The sequence below is a fragment of the Equus asinus genome, chromosome 10 (genome assembly GCF_041296235.1).
Source record: "Equus asinus isolate D_3611 breed Donkey chromosome 10, EquAss-T2T_v2, whole genome shotgun sequence".
NCBI classification, from domain to species: Eukaryota; Metazoa; Chordata; class Mammalia; order Perissodactyla; family Equidae; genus Equus; species Equus asinus.
The window spans coordinates 49715473-49726426 of record NC_091799.1 but is presented as its reverse complement, the minus strand read 5'-3'; the positions used below and the strand labels follow the sequence as shown (position 1 = coordinate 49726426).

The 10954-nt window shown below is 35.9% G+C and overlaps 1 protein-coding gene across 1 annotated transcript; it reads right to left on the bottom strand.

Annotated features, from left to right (window-relative positions):
• Positions 1–2874: 2874 nt before the first annotated feature.
• Positions 2875–5704, bottom strand: LOC123289174 (olfactory receptor 2AJ1-like). Its single transcript, XM_044778150.2, has 3 exons — positions 4802–5704; positions 4417–4561; positions 2875–2966 (listed from the first exon to the last, which is right to left on the bottom strand). The coding sequence occupies exons 1-3, from the start codon at positions 5702–5704 to the stop codon at positions 2875–2877; spliced, it is 1140 nt and encodes a 379-aa protein (XP_044634085.2).
• Positions 5705–10954: the final 5250 nt, after the last annotated feature.

Genomic DNA, 10954 nt, shown 5'->3' with positions numbered 1-10954 from the left:
CAACCAATTAATTTATTTTGATTGAAGAATTTAATCCATTTATGTTTACTGTAACTATTAATAGGCCAGGGCATAATATTTCCCCCATCTTGTTGTTTGGCTGTTATTAGATCTGTTGTTTCTTGCTTATCTTACAGTCCTTTTGTTTGTGATTTTTGTAGTAGTATGCTTTGACTCATTGTCACAATCTTTTGTATGACCAATGTAAGTGTTTTCCTTTGTGGTTCTATGAGGCTTACATAAAACATATTTATAACGCTCTCTTTTAAGCTGATAACAACTCAAAATTGATAGCATTCAAAAACTTGACACTTTAATTTCCCCCTCACATTTTAGATTATTGATATTAAAATGTGCATATATTTTCATGTTGTGCATCCAATAACAAATTATTGTAATCATTGTTATGTTTTAATAGTTTTTTTAACTTTGAAGCAGAGTTGTTAGTGTATAATGTGCCACCACTTAAATATTAGAAAATCTGACTTCAACCATATATTTATATTTAATAGGGAGTTTAATACCTATTTTCATATGCTTTTCCAATGTTAATTGGAATACTTTTATTTCTACTAGAAGATCATCCTATAGAATTTCTTCTTTGGCAACCCTAGCAACAATAAATTCCATGAGCATTTGTTTGTGAGGAAAATCTTTTTCTCATCTTCATTTCTGCAGTATAGTTATCCAGAGTATAGTATTCTTGATTAAGTTTTTTCTTTCAACATTTTGAATATATCATCGCATTCTCTCCTGCTCTGAAAAGTTTCTGATGAGAAATCCACCAATAATCTTATGGGGGTTCCATTATATAAGACATGACACTTTTCCTTGCTGCTTTCAGAAATATTCTCTTTTTCTTTGAATTTGACAATTTACCTGTAATGTGTCTGTGTAGCCCTTTTTGGGTTCAACTTATTTAGGGCCATTGTGCCTTATGAATCTGGATGTACGTTTCTCTCCCCAGGTTTGGGAAGTTGTCAGCCCTTGTTGCTTTAAACATATGTTCTATCCCTTTCAATTTCTCTTCTCCTACTGGGTTTCCCACGATGTGGATATTGTTTCTCTCTGTAGCATCCCGTACATTCAGTGGGCTTTTTTCACTACTTTTCTTTCTTTTTCTTTTTGCTCTTCTGACTGGAAAATTTTAAAAGCCCTGTCTTCTAGGTCATTGATTTTTTTCTTCTGCATGGTTGAGTCAGATATTGAAGCTCTCTATTGAATTCTTCAGTTCAGTCATTGTATTCTTCAGTTCTATAATTTCTGCTTTTTAATGATTTCTATGCCTATTTTTGACTTCTCATCTTTTCACTATATTGTTTTCTCAATATTGTTTAGTTGGCTGTGTATCCTTGTCTTCAACAAACTTCTTTAAGAACATTATTCTGAATTCTTTGTCAGACAGTTTATAAATGTGTATTTTTTTCAGTGTCAGTTATTGGAGCTTTATTAGTTTCCTTTCATGATCTCACGTTTGCAGTTATTTTGTGTTCTTTGGCCCCTTACAATGGTATCTATGCATTTGAGCAGCAGTCTCCACTTTTACACTTAAATGTTTGTTTTGGCAGAAATAGTCCTTTAAAGTCAGCTCAGCTTTTGAGGTTCTTCATGGGTCATCTGGTAGCATTTTTGGTCCAGTGGAGCTTGCTGTCAGGGTCTATTTTGAGGTGAGGCTACTGCCTAGGATTTGAGTTGAGAGGACACTGCTGGCTGGAAGCAATTTGACAGGTCCACTGGCTTGATTCCCTTTCTGAAAGTGGCTTTAGGAAGAGCACCATAGTTCCCTGGATTCTCTGGTCAGGCTTCCTTTTGGGGCTGGGCTGGGTATACAATCAGCAGTAAGAAAGACTCTAAATTAGCTACCTTGCTTGGGTGAGATATAGTAAACAGGCTCCAAAGCAAGACAAGCTCATTGTTTGAAGTTCTGAATCAGGCATAACCATGCACCAAGCACCCTGGCCAGACAAGGTCCAAAGACTGGCTCTGCAGATGACCATAACCAATAGCCAGGCTCTCTGCTCAAGTGTTACTGTGCCATGCAGCTTACTGGGTGCTCTGCCAGGTTTCTTGGTTGGAGCGGGCTGAGGACTGTACCCTACATAAAATAGGGCTGTGAATTAACTTCCAGTCCTGGGCTAAGTGGCAGAACAGGCTCCAAATTCTTGTTTGTGGTCTTAAATCAGCCAAAGCTGCACACCAAATTCCCTGGATAGACAGGGCCACAATTCTGGCTCTTTATTCAGGAAGTACCATAGGTTGGGCTCTCTGCTTTTCCAGTGCTGCTGGGCTACACAGCTTTCCAAATGCTACAACCAGGCTTCTTTGTCATGTAGGGCCAGGAATATACACTCAGAAGTAATTGGAGCTGGGATTAGTTTCCATAAATGAATGGGGTGGAAGAACAGGCTTCAAGACCCAAAAGGCTCACCTTTGCAGACCCAAATAAAGCAGAAATGCCAATCAACTTGCTTCATCAGGCAGAGCCACCATCTCTCTCTGCAAATGTGCATAGCCACTGGTTAGGATTTATACTTATGCATCACTGTGAGTAGGAATTCAGTTTGCCAAGATCCAAGTGCTATTTGATGCATCACTTCCCTTCTCCATTGCAAGCTGATATCCAGTGGTCAAACCCTGCTGATTGCCTCCATGATCTTCATGAGATAGGGTGGAATGTGCCTGCAGATAAGAGACCCATGATAGTGGGGGAGAATACATGTCTACTCTGGGTTTTCTTTTTCCTACTGAGGAAATCATATGCCCAGAAGGGTCCTCTCAGTGTGATGCTATACCAGCCTGGGGGAAGGGACAAAGTGGTTGGAGTGTAGACTTTCATCCTACTCTTCTAATGTCATCTTTTTTTGTCTCTGTGGTTCAGGGTGGTTCTTCATCTCCACCTTCATGTTCTGGAGTCCTCACAATATTGTCTTCTCTGTGGATAGTTGCAAGTTGGTCTTGTGGAATGTCTTAAGGTCAGGAATAACCTTTGTCACAATTTTTATGAATTCATGTCCACCCCTTGTAAGAATTCTTAAAAATGGTGAGTGAAGGTGATATAAGTTAGAGTTCATGGAGAAGATAAAAGTTCTTATTCTATCTTGCACTTACTGGTATATAAAATGTATCAGTACGCTCCTATCAAATTAGTAAATATGTTTTACTTTCATTTTCTGCAAAGATACTATGTGCTTTTCTTTAGTTTTGAATATATTTTTTAAATTTCCTGTAACCCATCTTATAACTACATCCTCAGAAAGAAAACTTCATCATTGATGAAATGATTAAATGTCAGTTTTGGATGGGATACTCTTTTTGGAATCCAAACACCAAATTTTAAATGGAAAATTAAATCATATTGATGGTAGGCCTCACATTTAATTGCTGATGGAAATATTATAAGATATGAAATACAAGGATGTATACATAGTCCCTTTCTCAAGAAATCCACCATGAGAAAGTTAGAGAATGATATCATCATGATATAGTTACAGACATACTCATAGTTACATTCTGTTCAAGGAGAAGGGCATCTAATCTTGTCATGGGTCACTAGAGAGAAGAGGAAAAGGGTGTGGAGTAAGCAGACATTAGGAAGCAACACTATGTATAATGAAAAAACTAAGTGTAGACCTTGGAGATGACTCAATTTAAGAGTTATGAAAATATCCTAGGCAAGCTAATAGGATAGAAACTCTCAACTCAACATTTTACATATTCAATCTTTATTTAAAGGAAAAAGTAGTAACTACAGTGGGCTAAATATATAGAAAGATGGTTACTAAGGTACAAAATTCATTTTATTAAAGAAAAATTTATCTCTGATCTCATATTTCCATTTCACTAAAATATAAAAGGAAACAATGCAAACAAGAATGCAACAAAGTCAAAAGTTAATTAAAACCTTGTTTCTTATGTTGACTCCCATGGGCAACCCCTCATCTCTGACTTTATACCACTACTTACCTACACAACATGACAAGTGACATTTTTGTTCTGCATTCAGTATTCTTCATGGTAGATATCCTGATGAATACAGTATTCTCTCCATCATAAAATAATTATATTCATATTATTATAGCCACTTACATTGACATCCTAGATACCTGCCCAGCTCTTGGTCACGTTTAAGTATAATTTTACTACATTTGACAAAATTAGAGATAATTTTATGGAAATACATTTGTTTTATAACCTCTGTCTAGCTGTATTAAAAATAAAAACAATTCTTACAAATTTTTCGAATTTTGGTGGGAATAAGCTGGAAGACATTTGTCATCATTTACCTTGTATAAGAATCTTCGGTGATTGTAACTAGGATCTCAGAGGGAACAGCACATCCTCTGAGGTATGTATTTACAAAGCAATCACATGTGAAAACTTTATCAAAAGTTTGGAAATATCCACTTCTTTCCATACTTAGAGAGATGGAGACTTTAATTTTCTTCTCAGGAGAAACTAATGATGGATTTCTTCTAGGTATTGAATATAGAAATACATAAAACACACAGATCAAGCATTTGTTTATATTTTTATGCATAAAGATATTTTTAAGCATATTTTTTTAAAGAAAGATATTTTTTATTTTTTTCCATTTTCTCCCCAAAGCCCCCCAGTACATAGTTGTGTATTCTCCATTGTGGGTCATTCTAGTTGTGGCATGTGGGACACTGCTTCAGTGTGGTTTGATGAGCAGTGCCATGTCTGTGTCCAGGATTCCAGCTGATGAAACACTGGACCGCCTGCTGCGGATCACCTGAACTTAACCACTCAGCCACCAGGCCAGCCCCTTAAGCATATTTTTCATTGCCCCCAAAACATCTTTATTCCTAAAGCTGTAGATAAATGGGTTGAGTGTGGGAGTGACGATGGTATAGAATATGGCCAGGAATTTATCCTGGCCTGGAGTGTGGTATGACTTAGGTCTCATATATGTGAAAATAAATGGCCCGTAGTACATTATGACCACAATCATGTGGAAAAAGCATGCGGAAAATAGCTTTTTCTGTGCTTCAGATGATTTCATTTGGAGGACAGTAAGGAGAACTTGGACGCAAGAAGCAAAGATTAGGGAAAAAGGGATGAGCAGAAAAATGATGCCACTTACATAAACTCCTCGTTCATAGTGTGTTGTGTCCACACAGGACAATTTCAACATTACAGGGACTTCACAGAAGAAGTGATCAATAGCTCTTGAGCCACAGAAAGGAAGATGGAGTGTGTAAGCTGTGTGAACTATGGAGTTGACAGTCCCGACAAGCCAGGACCCTGTAGCCATGTGACTGCTGACATAGTCATTCATAAGAATGGGATAGCGCAGTGGGTGACAGATGGCTACATAGCAATCATAGGACATTGCTGCCAGGAGAAGGCACTCACCACCCAAGAGGGTGATGGATAGAAATATCTGGGAGCCACAACCAGCAAAAGAAATAGTTCTGCTGCATAACATAAAGTTAGTGACAATTTTGGGAACAATATTGGAAATATGCAAGATATCCATATAAGAGAGATGGCTGAGCAGGAAATACATTGGAGTATGAAGTGGTGGGTCTCTGTGGATAAGGAGAATCATGACTGTATTTTGTGCTACAGTCATAATAAAAATAATCAATATAAAGGAAAAGAAAAGCAGATTTGTTTTGGAAGAAAAGAATAGTCCCATCAAAATGAAGTCGCTGCTGTAAGTCTGATTCTCAAGTCCCATCATAAATTTCCCATTATCTAAAAAAATAAACATATAAATAAATAAGAGCAAAGGAATAAAAAGTATAGGAAGCCTCAAGCTCATTTCCATATATCTGCATAATAAAAGAGAGCTAGTGATGCATAATTTGCCATGAAAGTCTAAGGACTCTCAACCAGCTTTCAAAGTGTGCATGTTCAAGAAGATGGGCATTTATTTGTTTGAATCAGGTGATAATAATCATAATATTGAGTGGGCACCAGCTCTATGTAGAGTCACAAACTCTTGATTCCATATTCTTTTCTCAAGTCCAGTCTTTTCCCAAATGTCACCTTCTCCAAGAGCTCTACCCCTGAATACACTGTTTATAATCACGACGCTCCCACTAACAACACCACTTTCCTGGCCCTACTTACTGTGCTCATTTTACCTTTTGCAAAGCACTTTTAAACTTTCAGCATATTTAGTAATAAAGTTATGAACTATATTTTTTCTTTATTGTCATCTCACTCACCAGAATTTAATCTTGATGATGGTGGATCTTTATTTTGTTCACTGCAAAAAACCAAATGCCTGGAAGAGTGGCTGGCAATAATATTTGTGAAATGCAGGAATAAATAAATGGGCCATGGAACTTCATTTTCTCATGCAATATTTATTTGGATAAAACTTAAAGAAAATGGAATGTATTGTTTCTAAGTCTATTCAAAAAATAATAATAGTGAAGCACTGTAAATTTATACTGATAACTTGAAACATCTCATATTTTAAATCTAAAAAAAGAAATATTTAATTCATTCAAAATCAATAGTCATAAGAATATTTTTGTCAGTTTTATTAACTTATGGAAATTAAACTATATTTTATTAATTCTTTCTGAGGAATCATATATGCTAACAATATCATTTTTACATGGATAGTGTTTACTTCAATATTTGCTTTATAATTATTTCTGCAAATTTAGTGTCTATGATCTATCCTTCAATATGAATAAAAGCCAAGAGTTTTTTGGATGTAAGATTCTTTCAAAGAAACTTTTACTGTGTAATTTAAGATTTTGTGTTTTTATATATATGCAAAGTATTGGGCCTGCCCAGTGGCATAGCAGTTAAGTTCATGCACTCTGCTTCAGCAGCCCAAGGTTTGCTACTTTGGATCCCAGGTGTGGACCTATGCAAGCTTATCAAGCCATACTATGTCAGGTGTCCCACATATAAAGTAGAGGAAGGTGGGCACGGATGTTAGCTCAGGGCCAAGCTTCCCCAGAAAAAAAGGAAGAAAAGTATATATATGCAAAGTGTTTACCACTTGAAAGAAGAAATCAATGATTTCAGTAAGTCATTTCAGTGCAAAAATTAACCTTTGTTCACTAATTATTTTCTACATGAACTTTTTTGAGCCTAAAATTGCCACTTTATTTTACAGCAACTTAGACTGTGGTTAAGAGAATGAAACAGAGTTACATTGTAATAAATCATGTAGGCCATTTCATATTAAGAAAATTTAATGTAAATAAAATAATAGTCCATAACTATGTTTTCTAGGCATATCCCACCCCATTCAAGCAATAACCGCTTCTGAATAAAATATGTGCGCTAAGATGTACACCCATATCAAAAAGATTTCATTCATGGATAGGCTATGTGAGACCCTAAATTAATTTCACCAGGAATCCAGCTAGTTTGCACAAGTAGCCAAATTGTTTAGTTTTGTTTATTAAACTCCTTAGGACTTCATAGGTTTATTCCAATTAGTGAACCACACTCTTTTTAGCTGGTTATTATTCAAATGGTCCATTGATTTCACCCCTGCTTGAAATTGTTTTCTAGCTGTAGTCATATTCCAATCTTTTCTTCCCTAAAAAAAATAGTCCTAATGTATCAATTAGTCAATGATTGCAATGCACTCATGCATTAATTCTGACTTAACTAGATTGAAATATATTATTTTGCATCTGTCCCAGATATCTCTTTACACAAATAATGAATTCAGAATTTTTTGAAATTTAGATTTAACTAGAGGTGAACCATTTACTAATATAGGTAAGGGTACACATTAATAGATCAAACAATTACTGATATGCTCCTATGTTATGTCTTTATATTAAGTTTTGACTGTGACAAACAAAAGAGAAAAAACATCAAATCAATTCTTAATGAAAAATATTTACTTTGAAAAGTATTTGTATGAAAATCCCAGAGAACATTAAATCTGATATGTGTACTTATATTTTACACAAATGACAACACCATTTTTATCTTTTGAAGTTTTATAAAACATCTGAAATATAAGTTATCTACTTGATATACTATAAGTTCTGTCATAAAAATTTTGAATATCAGACTTACTGGGTAGGTTAGCAGTTGATTCAAAGTAATTGTTTTTAATTGATAATTGACTCAAATGCAATGGAATTTCATGGGAGAGGCAGAGGTTAACTGAATTTTCCTAAATATACAGGAAATTATATCATGACTTATATAAAGGAGTTGATAAGGAATATGAGTATAATTGATGTGTGGGATAGATATTAACTAACCTAGAAATGAGTGTGCTATGAACACAATTATATTTAAAAAGTAGCAATATACATTAAAACTTTCCTAATGAGTTGAAAAGACATAAGCAAGAAAACAATGCAAATACAGTATTCAGAATACATTTCATTTTTTGTCCTATCTGTATACAAAACACTAATCAGACATGAAACTATATCTGAAATGAATTTCTATCAAGTAAGAAAGATAACAAGACCTGCTTCAGAGGTATTTTTGAATATTACATAAGACACATTAAAGACACATGCACATAAACCCACATGCATACATGTACATGCACACACACATGCACAGACACATAGAACAGAGCCTAGCACATTGGAAGTACTCAGAAACAGTGATTATTATTGTTTTCTGATTATTATTATTGTTTCTATTTTTACTCTATTAGTATATCTGTCATTACTATACCACTATTTTTTTCAGGTTTTAAGTTTTAAGTATTTAAGTTTTAACTATTCTATACTAGAGAGACAGAGAGATAGAAAGAGATAATGTGAGACAGAAAGAGACACAGAGAAAGAGAGAGCACAAGAAAGATCCAGGATATGACAGAATACAACTGAGTGAAGTGCATTTAATGTGGTGAATCAGAAATATAATTGTACTCGCTTTTTGGTCAAATAAAATAGGTGCATAAGGCTCTTTGGTGGAGTAAGCAGCTCAGCATGTTGAATAAGAATATATGATTGGGCACATTACCAATATACACACACAGATGGGTGAGAGAGCAAAGCAATGCTCCTTATTCTGAAAGCAATTGGCTGAGCTGCACACAACTGCATTTTATGCTAGCCTTTTTATCTTTTCATTAACCCTGTTTTTCCCTTCTGACTTTTAAGGGCACTACATCATATCAAAAAAATTATTGCACAGTGGTCTTATGTCTAGCCTTTGTTGCTACCACTTCAATTTAAGATAATCCTGTAAATTGTGCCTCAGAGTGACATCAAATTCATCATTCCCAACACTGAACTATTCAAGTAAGTCCCCCAAAATAGTGAATGGTACCACCATGTACAATTGCCCAAGCCAGAAATCAGAAAACCTTCCTAACTCTCTTTATCTCTGCTTTTTACAATCCACAAATCACCATCTGATACCTGTTCTATCTATGTCAGTGCTTCTCTTTGGTATTCCCTCTATGGAGGTACGTACCTTGTGTGGCTGTGGCAGCTCTAAAGCATCCCTTCTATCCTCCTCTTTCAAGTGAACAGACTTGTATGGGCTCAGCACCACTTATATGCTTTCATACACTTCTCAGTTCTCCTTGAAGGCAGTGTAATGTGGCCAACTGACAAAACCTTGAACAAAGAAAACAGAAGAGGAGTGGAACTGGAGACACCCCCTTCTTAATCTTTCAACCTGCTAGTTAACATCTGCAAATGATGATGTGTGGTCCTGCATTCTTCCCTGCAAGAACTGGATAGGGAACAAACTCCAGGTAGTCTAGAGAAGGAAGCTGTGAGCCACAGGGTAATGTCTTATTCATCATGAAAATGTGGAGTCGTTAATGAGAAATAACTCACCAAAATTGTTAAAAAAAATGATCTAGAATGGGCAGAAGCAGGAAATTTCTCTGTGATAGGGGGAGAAACTGTCTTCAATTTCTCCAGAGTGACTGAGAGGTATGGAGTGATGCCTCAGTCCAGGTAGTCAGAGCAAATTATCTGAAGACTTACAGACAGAAGGGGCACAAATGGTTTTGGAGGAGCAAGGAGAAATATGGAGGGCAGTTACCACTTTGAAGTTGTGCAGATTATGGCTTCTCAGAGAGAAATGACCCACTCTTTGATAAGAAGACATGGGAAACCATGTCTCCAGGGGAAATCCAGAGAAGGAAGTGAAGGTAACAGACAGTAATCTCTTGTGTAGAGGCAGGTGCAGGCACTGAGACAGGTCAGGTATTCTTCAGGGTGCAATGAAAGAGTCCTGGTGTCAAGGAGAGAAGAGATAGTCTCTATCAACATTGACTAAACAAAGTGAGATTAAACTTTTATTGAGCAAAAGAAACTTCCTTCTCTGACTCCTTTTCCATCATTCCCTCTTTACATAGCATATTTTATTTCCACTCTTCAGGACCTGATAATGAACCATCTGTCAAAGATTTTGTTTATGACATTCCTCTGACACTAGATGGAAACTCCAGGGAATGCCACTTAGTGGACCTCACTTGCTGCAACGTCAGCTCTCCTGGGTATTTGCAGTCGATGGATGAAGCTAATTATTCTACAGACTGCACATTACAGAGAGGCAGATACAAAAGATAGAATTACATATCTTAGAGATTCTCTTCTTTTCATTTTTGATAGATTTATGAGTCAATTAAATGATCACCAAAAAAAACTGCATATGTAAAAGAATGTAGCAAAAGTCATTCCAATAATTTACTTGTTTTCTATGACAGCTAAGCCTTATGAAGCATTTTTACATATCAGGAGAGATTTTAAGTGTCTTGCCTTTATTAGCATCTTACAGTAACTATTTTCTTTAATCATCAAAGGCCTGTCTGGTTCTCACAGAGATTAGGAAACATTCCCAAGGTTATCTGGCTTTACCGAAGCTTCAGGCCCTAAGGTTGTGATCTTAGAACTCATGGTCTAAAGTAAACATCATTTTCCTCATTAATTTTTATCTATTTCTCCAACATCCACAGTTCATTCGGTAACATTCTGTTCTTTAGGAAGGGAAAGGATGGCTATGTGTATCCTTC

Excerpts from the sequence above, each read along its gene's own strand:
- LOC123289174 (XM_044778150.2), bottom strand. The coding sequence starts at position 5,704 with ATGGGACTTGAGAATCAGACTTACAGCAGCGACTTCATTTTGATGGGA. Across the intron at positions 4,562-4,801 it reads AAGATGTTTTGGGGGCAATG|AAAAATATGCTTAAAAATAT; the intron begins AAAAATATGCTT and ends ATCTTTCTTTAA. Across the intron at positions 2,967-4,416 it reads TAAAGTCTCCATCTCTCTAA|ACATTCCACAAGACCAACTT; the intron begins GTATGGAAAGAA and ends CCTGACCTTAAG.